This window comes from Linepithema humile, chromosome 8 (genome assembly GCF_040581485.1).
Source record: "Linepithema humile isolate Giens D197 chromosome 8, Lhum_UNIL_v1.0, whole genome shotgun sequence".
Taxonomy (NCBI): Eukaryota; Metazoa; Arthropoda; class Insecta; order Hymenoptera; family Formicidae; genus Linepithema; species Linepithema humile.
Window position 1 is genome coordinate 10673220 of NC_090135.1, and position 18381 is coordinate 10691600.

At 34.4% G+C, this 18381-nt stretch overlaps 1 protein-coding gene and 1 long non-coding RNA gene across 7 annotated transcripts in view; one reads left to right on the forward strand and one right to left on the reverse strand.

Moving 5' to 3' along the window:
• Positions 1 to 3305: 3305 nt before the first annotated feature.
• LOC105673771 (uncharacterized) overlaps positions 3306 to 18381 on the forward strand; it is a 192051-nt gene continuing 176975 nt past the window's right edge. For 3 of the 4 annotated variants that reach the window (XR_010891485.1, XR_010891486.1, XR_010891487.1), the window contains exons 1-2: positions 3338 to 3432; positions 3976 to 4729. This is a non-coding gene — a long non-coding RNA (uncharacterized lncRNA). Of the gene's footprint in view, positions 3433 to 3975; positions 4730 to 18381 lie in introns of all 4 variants that reach the window. The other variant, XR_010891488.1, reaches the window with a different exon arrangement.
• The window catches only part of LOC105673765 (transcription factor Sox-19b-like), a 30305-nt gene continuing 24329 nt past the window's right edge, over positions 12406 to 18381 (reverse strand). Inside the window, exons 4-5 of one of the 3 annotated variants that reach the window (XR_001101011.2) lie at positions 16384 to 17888; positions 12406 to 15913 (exon numbers count right to left, since the gene is read on the reverse strand). Coding sequence is in view for 1 of the 3 variants with exons in the window: in XM_012369628.2 (XP_012225051.1) it covers positions 17328 to 17888 (561 nt within the window). In the remaining 2 variants the exon portion in view is untranslated. Of the gene's footprint in view, positions 17889 to 18381 lie in introns of all 3 variants that reach the window. The other 2 variants (XR_010891484.1, XM_012369628.2) reach the window with 2 other exon arrangements.

The following is an 18381-nucleotide window of genomic DNA, read 5'->3' on the forward strand; positions in this document are numbered from 1 at the left end:
TATGTACTACATAAATATTAATTAATTAAGATTAGAGTAAAATTGAAATATAATAAAATCAATGGCAAAATTCAATTATTTCTTGCTCAATGGCAATCTTCAATTATTTCTTGTTTAAAATTTTATTTGCTATTATTGAAAATTGCTTTTCATGCGTGTTTGTGAACTAAATATATGCATTAACTGAATATATGCATGTACAGCTGAAGACTTAAAAATTGTCCTTTATAAATGTGGAACAAAATGCGACTCACCAAAGTCGTGGAGTACAAGTGGAGCATCCAAATGAATATTGTCCTATAAAAACAAAAATTATTTAAGAAATTGTATGTTAATATTATAAATACAGATAAAAGTTAAATTATTATTTAATTTAAGCAAATTGAAAAATGTAATAATTGTTTGCAGAACAAATTTATTTTATATGTATGGACAAAATAATAAAATAATAATAAAGTAATCAAAAAGGATTAAATAAATTGATAAAACATTTTATAAAACGTTAAATTCTGATTGTATAAAAAGGATTATATCATTATTTTTACATTCATCCGGAAAAAGATAAAGCAAAACTTTAATTTATTACCAATACTTACTACCATATTGAATGATATTCTGCATTTGCAACAATTTGTACATTTTACAATATAATTTACGAAAATATATCAAATAATCTCGCAATGAATAATAACAAGCGAGCTTAAAATTATTATAAAAAATATAATAAAAACAAAGTAAAAATGAAATAATTGAGCAATAAATAATTATTAATAAATAATATAAAACATAATAAACAAATTATTAACAGCTAATGCTGCTTCTCTTTCGTCACGTAATAACTGCTTCATCGTTCTTGATGTTCACTCACTCACACAATTTGAGATCAAAAGAACACGACTTTGCATCTACTAATTAACGCAACACTATACATTTACTCGTTACTTTGCACGGTACTTTCGATGTATTTCGAACGAATAAATAACGCGAAATAAAACGAAACGACACTTGCCCGGTACTTACGACATTAGTTATATTTACAGAATGCACTCGACGTGCGACAAATTCGAGCTATGCTCTATTAGATAACGTAACGTGACGATCACTTTCTACTTTTATGGCGTTTTCGATATACCTTGAATAATGCAAAATGCGACAATACTCGTATGACACTTTCTCGATGTACTTTGCGAAAAATTTAGGTTATATAGCGCTGCAACTTTACGCCAAGTCGTTAATCGACTGCATAGCCAAAAACTGCAAAAATATCTCTAATTAATATTTATATTATATTACTAATTATGCAAAACATAACCATGTTCTTAATTACTTACCATAATTAATACGAAGTTACCGCGACAATTGTCCAATGCACTGTGTAAAAAATTAGAGTTAGTGCAGTTTCATGCTGATATACGAACAATCACTTTATTTCACTCATCAGCCTTGTAGCCAAATGCTGTAAAAATACTTTTAATTATTCATCACACTGTATTACAACTTATAGAAAGTGTATATTGTGTTATTAATTACATACCCGATTAATTGAAAAATTGCAGTTACGCTTCCAAACCTCGAATGTACCAACCAGCTTATTTTCACTCATCTTTATCACCATAGAAATTGAACAATCATGACCCCCTCTAGGTATCATTCCCTTTAATCCTTTTGATATCCCTTTATTAAACACTATCATTCTAGTTTCTTCTGGCCCAACTGTTACATGATCTCATCATGCTATATTAAATAATAATTATAAAGAAAGAACTATCAGACTTTTAATGACAATCTTATTAGGAATTTACTTTTCAGCACTTTAATTAATTGAATATATAAAAGCACTTTTTACAATTTCTGACTCTGTTTATGGCTCAAGTTTACCAATAGCGCGTACCTTGTAATGCCAATATTAGTCAAAACAATAACTAGCTGAATACATTAGATATATAATACTTCTGATTTAGAATTTTCGTTGTAAATTCAGTTTTAGATTAATTAGTTTGTTTTATCTATGTTATTTATCGCTTAAATTTAAAGAAGCTGACGCTTATCGAGATAAAATTATTATTTGCGAAAAATTTAGGTTATGTAGTACTGCAACTTTATATCATCTCATTAACCGATTGCATAACTGAATAAAAGTGCTCTTAATTGTTATTTATATCATATTATTAAATATGTAAAGCATATACCATGTTTCAAATTATTTACCATAATTAACACGAAGTTCTGCGATAATTGTCCAATGCGCTGCGTAAAAAATTTAGGTTATGTCACGCTGAATATAAACAATCGCTTTTCTTCACGTCGCGTTGCTCACCAGCCTTGTAGCCAAATGCTGTAAAAATACTTCTTATTATTAATCACACTGTATACAACTTATACAAAGTGTATATTGTGCTATTAATTACATATTACACTGATTAATTCAAAAATTGCAATTACGCTTCTAAACCTCGAATATACCAGCCAATCAGGTTTGCCAATAGCGCGTACTTGTAATGAAAATATTAGTCAAAACAATAACTAGCTGAATACATTAGATATATAATACTTCTGATTTAGAATTTTTGTTGTAAATTTAGTTTTAGATTAATTAATTCGTTTTATCTATGTCATTTATCGCTTAGATTTAAAGAAGCTAAAGCTTATCGAGATAAAATTATTTGCGAAAAATTTGGGTTATGTAGCGCTACAACTTTATATTATCTCATTAACGGATCGTACAACTGAATAAAAGCTCTTAATTGTTATTTATATTATATTACTAAATATGCAAAGCATATACCATGTTTCTAATTATTTTGGACATGTGTGCTGTCTGAGTTAGGGCTTATCCAAACAATTTTGTCTGAAGGTCTAAAGGATCACATTTTACATACGTATTTATAAAATAAATGCGATTAGATAATTTTCTTTATGCATATGATTATGCGGCTATAGAAGTTTGTGTGGATATAGGCTCGTACGTGAAAGATTTGCTCGTTTTCCTATTATGTTTAGTAGTTAAAAAAAATGTATCTTATTATCTATATTGGAATTTAACTTATGATAGATTATTGTTATTATTTATTTTATTTATTTCAAAAAAATTTAAATTCTTTCAGTTAACCGTGCATGTAATACACTAAACAATACAACAAATGATAATTTTGAGAAAATAGAGATAGATAGTTTTTTAATTACAATATGGTATTATTATATAATTATATAATTTATTATTATTGTTAAATGCAAAAAATACTAGAAACAATTTTATGTCGGCAGGCTAATTATAAACCGATATGACAATTTCAGCTTTTGTTTTGATGCATGTGGTCGCTAGATTTTTTTCGTCATTTTCGTCATTTCGTTCATTTCGTCACCAGCCAGTCAATCGTAACGAGCTTTTCGCGCTTGCTCGCGCGTTCTCCGCATCAAAATCGCATTCTGCAAGTAAGTCTTACATTTCTGTATAGTAATTGTTGAGTAGTGAACGATCAAAACGTCAAGTTAATTAACACAGACAACTGTGCAATTAACGGCGCTCTACGGTATTCGTAAGAAATATGATCTCACGATAAAAAAATGGCGGAGTCGTTTACGTGGTGGCGTCATATTTTATTTAAGAGAACGCATTACAATGCATTGCTCGCTCGTATGAATCATTAGTGCAATCGGTACATTCAAAACGCGTTGGTCTTGCGGTTTGTCGAATTAATTGAGGTACGTGATTAGTAATTAGCTGTGCCTTCATGGTGTTGCGATACACGGTTGGCAATAGGCGTGGCGAAAGTGGTGCAACTTCGGTGGCGTCCACCGTGACTTGCAATATTTTTGTAACCGAAACGCGTGGGAAATGTAATCGTACGGACGATTTATGGTGGTAATGTTGCGCGTTATTTAAGCCGTCCGAGAGGCGTATAATACAAAAAGATGATTAAAGTATTTCTTTTTTGTTTTGGCTTGATAATTTTTAATATTTTTTTGCTATTTCAGAACTTGGTGCGCGCTTCGCTACAATCATAGATATATTATATATAGATAGAGCTTTATACCATTTTTGCTATAGTGCAACACCTGCCAAGATAATGACGGATTTTCCTCCTTCGCGCATGCGCATTCGTATATTTATCTCGGCGGATACAGCACTTTTACATAAAATTAGGGTTATATCCTTGGCTGTCATGGATAAACAGAAGATAAATGCGCGATTGCACATGCGCGAGGGAGGAAAAGATAATTTTATCTTGGCAGGCAGTAAGGCCGGTATTCATAGTCCGTTCTTATATTTAAGATTGTCTTAAGCACGGACTTATATTCGCTCTCTTCGTCACACATAGATTGTGTCTGACGAAGAGAGCGAATATAAGTTCGTGCTTAAGACGATCTTGAATATAAGAACGGACTATGAATACCGCCCTAAGATTCACAAAGCTCTATCTATATGTAATATATCTATGGCTACAATTAATCTCAAAGTTTTCGTGCTCAAGGTCGACCGTGCAAATCGTCTCGTCGTGTTTCGCGTTATTTGTTTGATCGAAGTGTGAAGTGTGAAGACCGGGAGTGCCGTACAAAGTGTCGGGCGATCGACGTATCGCGTTAATTAGCATCCGTGTGATTAGTCGCGTTCTTCTGATTGATTCGTATCCGAGTGAAATGTGATAATGAAGAGGACGACGACATCAGGATGATGACAGGGACAACGGCAGCGGAGGCAATGATGACGGCGGCGACGAAGAGGAGACCGGTGAGTAAATCTATTTATTCATTACACTCTTTTATGACTAATTATTCAGCTGTGCGAGATGATTTAGCGTTGCCGAGTCACATATTTATCACGCCTCGACAGATGGTTAATGCTATTGACTTGAATACATTGCAAGTTAGATGTCTAATAAAAAGTAGGATGTTCATCTTCGTTACATTCTTCTTCTATCAACAATGAGATAATAAATTTGGCTCTTTGTATGGAAGAATAAATAATTTAGTTTCTTGTTACTTGTTTTCAATGAAAATATAATGTTTTAAATTTTCTTTTCTAAAATGAATATCCAACATACCGTAACTCAGGTTGTTATTGTGAGTTGCGTCATTTTCTTATTATAGTTTTAACATAATGAATTAATACAAAAATAATAAACAGTTGCAAATAATACATTATTTTTTTGGTTGTTACTAGATATTAAATTAAAATTCCATAATATGCCAGATTTTAATAATTCTTACATATATATTAATTTGTTTTTATTAATCAATTTTTTGAATTTTAAAAATAATTAGTTTAAGTTTAAAAAATTAGAATAAAAATAAAACTCTTGGTATGTTATTCATTGTTATAATATTTCAAATATTATGTGTCGCCAGATACATATTTTAAATTGAACAAAAAATGAAAGACTTACAAGTTTGAAAACAAATCTTAATTATTAAATCCATTATATTAACATTGTTAAACCTATTATCTTAAAATTTGCAAAAATATTTAACTTTGAAATACATATATTTTTTCTTTATAATACTACCATTTATTTTATAATAAATTTGTTTGATAAATAATTCAAATTAATATTATCTGTGAAGCGTAATCAGGTTACCAATATAAATCTATTTATTGAAAATGTATCTGCAAACCATCAATGTCTCCTGTATTCACCATGAAAGCTCAGGGCTCGGTGGTTTAAAGTGAAATTTGTTTATTGGAAAAGCGTCAGCCAGACGAAATTAATTTTATATATTGGAGAGGCACGATCAGTTTATTGAAGATAATTTTATTTATTCGGGAAGCGAGTTCCCGCGCAAGCTTACCAATACGAATTTATTTATTGAAAATGCGCGTTCATGCGTCAGTATCAATTTTATTTATTATATAAACGTGTTCAGGGAAACTAAATTAAATTTGTTTATTTGGCACATCATCCAGATAACTGAAGCTAATTTTATTCATTGGAAAAACGTGATCGGATTATTGAAAATAATTTTATTTATTTGGAGGCATATTCATATTATCGGTTATTGACGAATTAATTCCTATTTGATGATACGAGTTTGTTCAGTGATAATACACCCTTAGATTATCAATGTTAATTTATATGTAAAAGTCGAAAAAATTCTTTAAATTATTAAAATTTATTTTATACATTTAAACAGATAAACTTATTTTCTTTAAAGACATATGAAAATTGCAATCCAAATTAACTCGATAAAAAAGAAATAGTTATATTACCGTGCAAAGTCTAACAAATTTTAGAAATGCATACATATGTTGATTCTTTCATTCTTAATTCATGATAATTAAATAATATGAATGTATTTGTTATAGAATCAGTATTAATAAAAGTATATGTAATGTAGATTATTTATTTATTTATTAAAGAAGCATATGTAAAAAATGAATTATTGAAACAACCAAAGCAATTTTTATGTGAGCAATCAACTCAAATACAATAATAGAAATTGCACTTTCATTATATTTATCATTTATATTTTTCTTTTAATTTTCTTCTTAACAAAATTGATGAAAAATCATAATTATGATTTTTATGATTAATCTTTGAGTTATGAAAAAACTGCAAAAGAGTTTTTACGGATTAAACGTTAAAAAATTAAATAAATAACAAAATTCGTCAGTTAGTTTTAGATAAATTTATTTTAATAGAAAATTTTAATTTATTGGGGACTAATTACAAATGCAAAAATTGAAAAATTGCAATAATTAATGATCTTCCTCGACATTTTCATTAAAAGAAAATTGGTTCCAAGTTGAATAAAAAAATCTGTCATTAAAAGGATATGTATATGTTTATTTTAAACATTCTAGCATTAATTAAATTTATTTAATTATTATTTAATATATATTTGTTAATTTATTTCATTTAAAGATGTATAAAAATTATTTGAAATATAGTTGCAATCTCTCTCAATATTAATTTACTAGGGCAAACGTAATAAAATTATCATAATTTGGAAACATTCTGTATTAGGATACAAAAAGAAACCCCATGATTAAAAAATCAATGTGTATATAGTATATACAGGGTGGGCCATTTTAATCCATCCACGCAAATAACTCCGTAAGTAAGCCAAATACAGAAAAATGGTTCAGACAAAAGTTGTTCAGGACAATGGGGGTCACCTATTTATGCTAGTGATTTTGACCTTGAAGTCAATTTTCAAGGTCAAAGTCACTAGCATAAATAGGTGACCCCCATTGTCCTGAATAACTTTTGTCTGAACCATTTTTCTGTATTTGGCTTACTTACGGAGTTATTTGCGTGGATGGATTAAAATGGCCCACCCTGTATATCATAAATAAGTGTTTATGTGGAACAAAGTTCAGTTCAATGATCGCTCAGTTTGGTAAAAACTTTACCTGCGCTGCGAGGTTGCTTAGGGTCGCGGCTGTTGACACTCTTTTTCATAGGCAGTTCACGAGAATTCTATGTCCCATAATGACGAATTGTTATGCACGTGTGCGGTGCGACACGGTTAAATTTTTGTGACGTTTGCCGACGTGAATTCTTTCACAATCATTTGTAAGCAAATACATACGATACAACAAATTATTATATTTGGAAGTATAATTTTGTCATTTATTTGGCTCTTTAAAGATTATTTTATGAAAAGTTTCTTTTGAGGTTTTCTTTATAACTTAAAAATTACTGGTGTTTCAAAATTTTCGTTAAGAAGAATAGTATAAATTATTATAAATATAAGGAAAGTGTAGTTATATAAAATTAATTAATAACTGTATTTGTTATATTTACATTGAATAACAATATTATAAAATATTCGAAAATGTATCTATCTTACTATTAATTTTTATAATAATTCATTAATTCTGGTTGTCTTACATACATAAAAATTATTTAAATCAAACTGTCTAATAAGAAAACATAAAACTTTAGTACAAACATGAATTATTCTTAAAATATTTTCTAACATAGTGATGATTGACAATTAGAATAGGAAGAAACATTGAATTATTAACAATGGCGTTATTGGTACGAAATGCCGACGTCGATTCATGAATGACTTCTGTATTTGTGCATGCGTGCAATTGATACGCAAACACGAATTCTGCGAGACCTGCGACCTGTGACGGTTTATAGTCGGCGGTTTGCAATCATAATGCGTAGGCCCTCGCGAATGTTTGCGCAACAACCACCGGTGGTTTGCTGCCACCGACGACGATTGACTTGTCTAAATAACGGCACCTGTCCCGTTCCATCGAAAATAATTACTCGACAAACAACGCGGGCCAAGTCGTTCCTCGCGTCAAGATTAGGCGATAATTCGTTAACTACTCAAGACGCGATTTATTGCTGATTACATTTAATCATAAAAATACATACTTCTTGATACGATCGGTAAACTGCACACTGACGTCTAACGGATCGAAATTTTTAGTTAATTTTAGTTATACATTATTTATTTCTCCAGGAGAAATCGACGTGGAAAATAATTATTAGTAAAAAGTTAAAAAGAATTTAAGAGTTAAAGATTCTGAAAGAATATAAAATTTCTAGGTTTGGCTTCTAGTTTAATGTTATCTTTTTTTTGAAAATTATATTAATTTGAAATTAATGCATCACGAGCCTATTGATAAAAGTTTATTGTGTTTAATAAATTTTAAAACATTGAATAAAGAAACGTTGCTTACTTGCTTAATTTGATTTTTTCATGCAAGAACTTAATAAATTCATCATTTTTTAAAATGTAATTGTATTTGAAACATTTTTTAGTAAAATATTTTAACTTGACTTTATTTTTGAGCGAAATATTCTTTTTGTTAGCCAGTTAAAAGGATGAATATCGAAAGAATCGCTCTTTTGTTGTTCGCAACATATTTCAATCAATGTAAAGGTGAACTGTACTCACGTAAATCTCCAACCAAAAGTCCATTTTACTTTTCTCATTGTCGTGTTATCCGGACACGCCTGGTGCTCTCGCATCAATCGATGGGCCACCGTTCACCGAACACGAGATGGTAAATAACTTCTTTATTGATAAAAGTGAACTTGCCTTGGTTCTTGCAACCGGACCTTCAATTCGGGACGTTATTGTGCAGTTTATGAATCGGACAGTTCTGTTTGTTGCTTCTGTGTGTCGCTCTGTTTGCCGGAGGCGAGGAGCGCCCAATAGGGACAAAGCTAACATTGAGGGGGGGGGGGGATCTGTGGATCTAGCGATCCACTCAGTCATGTATAGTTCTACTAGTTTATTGAACTATCTATTAGATGGTAGACAAGAGAATTTAGTTGGCCGCGACAATACTCTCTTTTCTCTTATATAGAATTTTCAGAAAACTATTAATATTTTAACAAATCGTCAATTAAACACAAGAAATAAAAAGCATAATGACTGCTTCGAAGAATCGATTAAGCTTCTGTATTTACGTTATTACAATAGTGAGTATCGTAAATAACACTTGTCAACGACAATAATTTTTAACGAAAAACGAGATACGAAATTGAGCTGCGGAGCCGCTCTTATGTTAATAGAGTTGCGTCGTTGGAAAAAGATGAGCGTGAGAGTGATTCATATTGCGGTCGAAGAATCTCTCGCTTTCGCCGCTCCGTGACGCGAGCTGTTTCTCTGTTGTATAATCAATTTAATGAGAAGACAGTTTTGGCATCTTCTTTCGGCCGGAGATATAAAAAAGGCATGCCGACACTGATGCTGAGCAAGCGCTGACAAGACGTGTAACTTGTACTTAAATTAATGATAAGAAAGAGAAATAATGAAATCGCGCCGACGAAAGTAAGTCTTAATGATGCCATTTAACGAAGTGTGGATAACAATCAACGAAACGCGCGTGCCATGCCGAATGAAATTTGTCCTGGAACATTAATTTTATTAGATGCGCGAATGGCCATTGAATTTGGCTGCGACGAAAATTTGTTTAAATGTGTATAATATGTAATGAAATTAATGACCGTTTCATTAACGCCTGCTAATGAGTCTCGTGGTTTTGAATGACGGTGACAGATAATCTCGGATAATGTTGATTAACAAATTGCAGCTGATAATTAACGAAATGCGTGTGTTTTTGTGCGAAAATTTATCCGACGGTATTTAGTTGACGAAACACATAAGCGGTAATTAAATTAATGATTGTTTTATTAATGGGGATTGATTATTTTCGTGGCACAAACGATAACAGAAGTTTGATAAGATTGATCAACATGGGATAATATAATCAGGAACTTTAATAATTAATTTAACCACAGATGCTTTTATTCAATATTTTAAGAAATGTTAAGATTCTTGAACTTGAAGAAATATAAATATATTTTTATTATTAAATTCTAACAAACATTGAATATGAAGTGCATTAATTTTTATTCATATTTGATGTATTCGTATTTTATTTATAAAAATGTTATTCAACTTTGTATTATGAAACAGAAATATCAATTGATATATTAACAATTTTAGAAAACCGAATAGAAAATTAAATATTAATTTTTATTTATATTTTACGTATTAATGTTCTGTAACATTATTTTCTCATTTAATTTCGAGCAAAAGCATCTAACATTATTATTGGGAAATAATTTTGTTGTACCATTTACTTTAATTTGACTTTGTCGGCACAATGGCGATGTCTCACGCAGCAATTTCGCGCGTTGTGTGTATAGATCCGGGATCCGCATACTTTCCTCATTCCTGATATCCGAAATCCCGCGCATTCCAAAGTCAGCAGGTACTAATGAAGTCGTGGAGAGGTCCCGGGGAACGGTGACGCGGTCGAGAACGCGTTTTCGGCGCGACGGGCGCAGAATAAGGAAGGGTAGGAGGCAAGCGGATGATTTAGATTCCACCTAAACGATCTGTCTAAGCCGGCCTGACGGCCCGGCGTGTTCAGGTCAAGTTCATCGCCGTTCACTCGGTATAATGGATTTAATGAGAAGGTAGCCACCTCCGACGCGTCAGGGTTTCGCTCGGTTTCATCGCAGGCCGGCAGAGTCCCGGCGTTCTCCTTCACGCTTCCTGTTCGCGGGAGCGCGCATGTGCTCTCCGGCGAAGGGCGCTTAAGGCGATCCTTCTGGGATCAGAAACAATGAACGCGCCTCTTGAGAGGATAATGACGGTGAAAATTGTCAGTTTGTCGTTGCCGAGGGGGCGTGCGTGGATCCCCTAATCACTGTTCTCGCGGTTGGTATCTTGTTGTCGTCCGTCGGACGGCACGCTACCGTGATTCGCATCCTTTTTATCCAGTCATCGGCCAGCAAATTAACGGCACCACCGTGACGTGTAACTATTCATTACGTCTTTTGGCTAGGTACTCCTCTAACTATTAAAGTGTCATGAACCTTTTTGGAATTGATTGTACGTGTTCGATAGGGATGATAAAAAGAAACATTGAAAATCTGACTCTCATCCTTTTGTAAGTGTCTTATATTTTATTTTGAATTATTCTTTTTTTTTAAACATAGTGATTGCACGAACGAATTTATTAAACGTGTGACAGTGTAAACTTTTAAACTTACAGAACTATTTTTACAATAAAGACTAAAAATATATGAAAATGATTAATAAATGTAGTTAACAAGTTTTAAAGATATTTTTTAAGATTTCAAGATTTATTCAATTTTCTTAAAGCACTGTATTTTTAAAAATATTCTACATTTTAAATATTATCTAGAATATTATATTTTTTGATATTAAATGTTTTCGAGTCTTCCAGAAATGTTCAATGCGTTTCAATGCTCGTATTTAAAACTGCAAAATTACTCGCACCATTCGTTAAAGTAAATCGCGGCCGTTGTGCATCGATGCACAATGCGCGTCGAAACTTGACGCTCGGAAAAGACTAAAGAAGGCTTCGACACCGCCGTTGCGCTCGTCTATTGTCAATGATAGAAAGAACCGGCAGCTGCGATCGCGCGCGACCACCATTTGGAAACTTGAGCCATTTATTCGTTCGCACCTTCACGCGCCACTCCCCGAATCTGTGAACCACCTTACACGCTTTTCAGTCAGGTAAATACCAAGATTCTCTCTTTTGAGAACTACGAATGGGCCCGCGAATGGAAGCTAGACTGGTGCACACCAGTGTCGCGCTGAATCGAACTCCGGCCAAGACAAACTTTTCTTTTCTTCTCGCCGATACATAATATCCTGGAAAATATCTTTTCAAAATACGGCCTTTAACTCTTCATTCATGTATACGCCGAGTCTTTTTGATCCGGATGCGCATAGAAACTATTCTTCTGGGTCAGCGTGTATGAAAGATTCTTTGTCAAGATTCCGAGAAATATTCCCGCAATTATATTCCACCTTCAACGTTGTATACATAATCGACGTTAACATTGTTCTTATTTACAAAAGAATTTATTTAAGGAAATTATTATTGATTCAATTTTGTATGTTAAATGTTACTGATGCTAGAGTTGGGAGAAAGAATGTTGACACATGACGTTTCGTAGGTTATTTAACGTTTATTTTTTATTTACGGTACAATATTTATATTATCTTAGTTTTGTCGCCTGTAATGTTATACGCGGATAATCGATACAGCTTAAGGTTCATCGTAACGATACGAATACAAAGGTTACACGTTGTGTAGCAGGAAGGTCCCGCTTTTCGAGCGGGATATTTTCCGCAGCTTACTTTCTCCCTCACAAAATCGATTTGATCGATACTATGAAGCGAACAGAGAGCAGCTATTGTGAAATTGTTCGGAAAAAAAATTGAGAAGGCTAGAATAATTATTCAAAATAAAAAAACAAAACAGACGAGCAAGATGTGAAAAATATTTACAGATTTCTTATCAAATAATACTCTATGTTATCGAGTCATTAACTTATTGTTAGAATAACACATTTAAAAATTACGGTTGCAAAATTATATGGAATAGTGCAAAAAATAAAATCACAAAATATTAATAAGATTAATAACAATTGTAAACACAGGGGCGGCCTGTGGGGCGACCTGGGCAATCGCCCGGGGCGCCAGGGCATGGGGGGGGGGGGGGGGCGCCGAGAAGAGATCTATGTCCACAGATGGGTTTTTGCACGTATGCGGCTTGCGCTTTTTCGTAAGTGCAGCCGAACTGCACGCCTGAGCTTAGGCCCTTTTCTTTCCAGCACGCGCTGATGTATACTCTGTCCAACGAGAGAAAAGCTGACAGTGCGTGTAGGAGAAGCATAGCAGGCAAAGTGGGGAGAGCGTTGCGTTATCTGAGAAACTCTCCTCACGCTTAAAAAGCCCCTCTACTCCACAGCGGGTGATGCTCTCCCCACTTTGCCCGCTATGCTTTTCCTATGCGTGGTCCTTTTTCTCGTTGAACAGAATACACCAGGCCTGGCCAAAAGCTTGCTCGCGAGCAGCCTTCAGAGTCCGCTGGATGGGGACTCGGCCTCCACTATCTCGCCGTCCCCCACTTATGTTTGTTCGCTATCTTCTGTTCTAAGCCTTAGAACAAAAGATAGCGAATGCGGATAGCAAACGCGATCGAGAAAGCTACAAGGAAAAAAAGGGAGGGGGGGCGACTTTTGGATCTCATGCCCGGGGCGCCATAATTCCTTGGCCCGGCCCTGTGTAAACGCTCTCATTTGTGTTAAAGTTAAACCGTTAAATAATTTCTGTTTCTGCAGCAGTATTATGCCGCTCATTCGATGAATTTTAACTTCAATACACATAATTTTGCAATCATAATTTTCAAATATGTTATTTTGAGAAACTTTGTTACACTAAGAATGATATGACAAATTTCTTTTCACATATCTTTTAAAACACTATTATTAAAATTGCATCTTGCTTCTGTGACTTTCAATCTCTTCGTCTTTTTTGGAAAAGTTTTCGATTGAAATAATTTTGTCTTTCTTTAAATGTTAGATTGGGTAATAAGTAATTTCGGATTTTTCGAATAAATCTGTCCGCTCTTTTTGACAGGCAAAGCGCATTTTGATTAACACGCGAATTAAATATTTATTTATTCAATAGAATTCGTAATCAAGTTCCGCCCGTATCACGATTTTTTAAGCGTATTGCATAAAAACAATAATACTATCTATTGAAAAATCCGAAAAATTACTTATTACATATAACTCAATATACATATAATAGAATATCTAGAAATATTTAGAGGAAAACTAAATTATTCTGATCGAAAACCATTCCGAACAGTTTCAATATAGCTGTGTCCTCATTAGAGAAAAAAAGAAAAACAGAACGTAACCAACATATCCCAAGGCAGAAACAAAAGGCGCTTCTGTCAGTTAGGAAATTAACAAGAGTATATTTCTAAAATTTATAATATGGTACTTAACATCTTAATTTTTAATCATTGTCTCTATAGAATGTTTATCTAAGAAATTAATAATAAATATTTCTAATGTGTAGTAGATCGCTTAGAAATTATAAAAAGAATGTGTGTTGATAATTACAAATTTTAGTCGAAATGTTTTGCGATGTAAAAATATAAATTAAATATAATTACTTAATAAAAATAAAAATGGAATTCATACATTTAATAAAAATACAATTATAGATAGAGTGGAATTTCTTGTGAAGTTTTATACTCACAAATTTAATGGTACAGAGAAGGACGACATCCAAGTTTTCAATCTGCAACCGGAGACACTGATTTTGAGTAATTAAAGTAATTAAATTACTGACGAAAATTCTCGATGATAAAATTACTTTCACTTTTAACGCGTGAGTTAGAAAGTAACATCTTACAATTCTAGAATTATACGAACATAACTGCTAAGCTTTTGCAGCTCGAACGTATTGCACGAGCAGAAAAATAATGATACTATATTTTTTTCTGAAGAATTAGCAAAAACAAGACTACGTCAAGCTGAAAGCTACATTTTTACTCTAACTTCTGCGCAAATTTCAATTTGCTAGCTTGATCACGCTTGGTTCTACATTATTGATTATTTGTACATAACGATTTCACGATTTACCGAGGAAAAAAAACTCATAAAAGTCTTTTTCTCAATGATTATTTGCATTGTCATCGATTTCGACAAATGCTGGTCTTTATATGTTAAATAAAGCACTCAAATCGAGAGCTTATCTTTCAAATGTTTTTAAAAAATATCTTGTGTCAACAGAAAGATTTATGCACGAGATAAAAAAATCATTTTTTTAAATAGATTTTTAAATACGTTTTGGTGAGATTCTTTTTTAGTATTATAGAAAACTTGATTATATAAAGTTGTTTGATATTTTTTTCATTTTCGAGACGCATTACCAACACATTAATACAGATGATTGTAGAACCATATGTTTGCACTAGCGAATTGAAACTTGTACAGAAGTTAGTGTAAGAATGTTGCTCTCGGCTCGACGTAGTCTGCAATGTTGCTAGTTCGTGAAAAAAAGATTAGTCTTATTATTTTTCCGTTGCCTTGTGCAAGCGATTAAATACGTTTGTCGTGCCGGTTGAGAGTTGAGAGAAAAAGAAACAATAAACAAGAAAGAATATGCTTACGTTATTCCAACGCAACAGAATGCTCGTAGCAGATTTCGGACACCGCGCATGCACACGGTTCCATTTGTACTGCTTTCTCGTCGGAGGCCACGTTGGAGATTCTCTGCGCTCCGCAATGGAAACTCCGTAAGAAAGCGGATTCGCGCGCGGAGACCCGGAAAAAGCCAAGTTTTTGCTACACTATTTACACAGGGGCTATGTACAATTGTGTGTGTTCTTAATATGGTCTCACGATCAAGACTAGTCAGCTGACGATACAGCGAGAGGGAGAGTCCTCTCTTGTCTTCGTTGTTATCCGCAACGACATTTCATCGTCGTTACATCGTCCTTGGTTTCTCCAAAATTATCCGTCGCGCGCACATCAGTGGGAATCATGAATATCTACGACGCCAAAAATACAATGGTACGAGAATCGTCGCGTACCAGATGGGAATTGGTCAGCTTAAATTTGTCGATACTGATATAATATTTGTAAATTTTGCCCTGAAAAATAATAAAAAAAAAACCAAATTAATTGAAACGTCATAAAATTGACCGAAAAACGTAAAATTGCATGCTTTTTTTATTTTGTTTTAAAGTTGCTCGTTCAATTTAATTTTAAATGTTTTAATCATGTAATTTTGAGTGCGAAAAAAATGTTAATTCTGCTGATTTGCTTTATGTGTAGCATCTTGTTAAGTAATTTATATGAATTGATTTGTTATAACAATCAAAATTATCGCGGTGAATATAGTATATGCTATTAATACTGAGAAAATTGTATTTTTGGCGCAAGAAATTGCGGGGCACGTATGCGCATTGGTCGAGTTTAATCTTGTAGTTAGAGCGAAAAATTGATTACAATTAATCATCGGGAAAATGTTTAATCCTTTCTAATCTCTCGATGCAACTCTCCCAGATCGATCGTTGCGAACGCGGTTGATGTCGAATCGTTTTCTAAAATAATTTTTTACCTGCATAACTTTATTCTCGACGTATCGTTTAATTGATCCAGTGAGATTTCCATCTATCGCTCTCGAGCTATCGTCGTCTCATTTATTAAAGTTCTTCAAAGATTGCTAGCACCTTTTCCAAAACTGAGGATTTCTTTATTTGGTGCGAGTTCTTGTTCAATCCGTGGCTGAACTACGATGAGGAAGTAACTATCGGTTGTCATTGTCGGGAGATGTGATGGAAACCAAAAAATTCATCTAAAAAAATTAAAAGGATATTTTCTAAAACTCTATCACACGTAATATTACACTTCTGCTCCGTCAAATGCGCGACAGCCATTTCACGATCCAACTAACAACTGCTCTTCTCGTGGACGTATCACAATACATCCGTTTCGGGTGCATATCTTCGATCCTTGGATTGGTGATTCGTGATACTCGAGAAATTAGAGCGCGTCATTCTTTTCCGTTGATTCTACAGTAGCCATCGCAATTCCGAGAAATCAGCTCGGCTCTTCATCGTCGTAATATCCGGTTCCGTTAAATCCGCAGTTGCCATCACGATCCAGCGATCACACAGCGACTGCTTCTTGATGATAATTTTAGAGCTATCGGCACGACCGTCAACGGCCGTCGGACGAAATTCGCGAACGTTAATATAATGAGAAAATTCATCGAGCTAAGAGAGAGAATTTTTTTTCGTAGAACTTTACACACACGAACGTTTCACTCTTCGTCCCGTTCAATCCGCGGTAGCCATTTCACGATCCAGCGAGTTTCGCAGCGGCTGTTTTTATTTTCTTCTCGACGATGCGTGGGACATTACGTCCCGTCCCGATGTATTCCCCCGTAATCATCGATCCGCGGGCAGTGGATTTTTATCCGCGGTGGCCAATCACAACATCCTGATCCATCGATCATAGCGACTGCTCCTCGAGGATGGATCAGAGCTACGCTCTATCGGGTCAGAAGATGACCGTGAGTGGCCGGCGGAAAGACTCGTTGCCCGGCGCGGGCGCGGTCTGATAGCCGCCGTACTGGCCCATTTGCGGGCCCAGCAGACCGCCAGCTTGCACCGGGCCGGGATAGTACGCGGGTAGGGTTGCGCCCGGGCTCGCGGCCGACGACGTCGACGTCGAGCTCGCGCTCGACGACGCCTGCTCGGTGCGTTCGTGTTGCTTGCTCGTGTCGGGCGATTCCGCGGCGGGCGATCGCGCGGGTCCGCTGCCACCGCCGACGACGCTGCCCGCCGGGCTGGATTCTTCGTAAAGTTTGTTGGGCTCGTAGCCACCGGCCGGTCGATTGTAATCGGCGAACGATGCTGGCTTTTGATCCATGTAGAGTTTCGACTGCTCGAGGTACGCTTTCGCCGAATCTAGGTAGCTGCGGTCCAGATAGCTTTTAGGATTCGAGTCCAGGTACTTGGGGTCCGGGTACATGCTCATCGCCAGGCTGGTGCTGGGCGGCATGTAGCGATACTTGTCAGCCTCCATCGAGTACTTCATAGCGTCCATTGAGCTCACCACCTGCAATAGAAAAGAGGAGACGTCTAGCTGTGCGAATAAAATTGGTCTTACACACAAAATCCTAGTTTCATTCTACCTACCGATATTTCAACAAGATTATAACATTGTACACTATGCAGTTATTGACAATTAGTTGCATTTTGAAGATTATGTTTGCTTTAATTAATTAAGCAAGCAAACAGCAAACTTCAAAGTGTTCTAATTATTAGTAAATGGCATTTACACAAAAAAACAAAAACAAAAATGATTCATGATGATTTGAGTATTGTTGTTATAGTGTGTAATTGCGATGAGCTTTCTGGATACATATTACATTTTTTTGCCTTATTTTTTGTATCCCGTTCGAATGTAGATTTCCTTTATAAAATGATTTATCAACAAGAATTCCTAAAGTTTTAAGGATACAGAGATCTCAATAAAATCTAAAAGACTCCTGCCATTAGTCTTCGCACAGACTTTAGGAAAACGGGAACCGGGAGAATAAAAAAAAAAC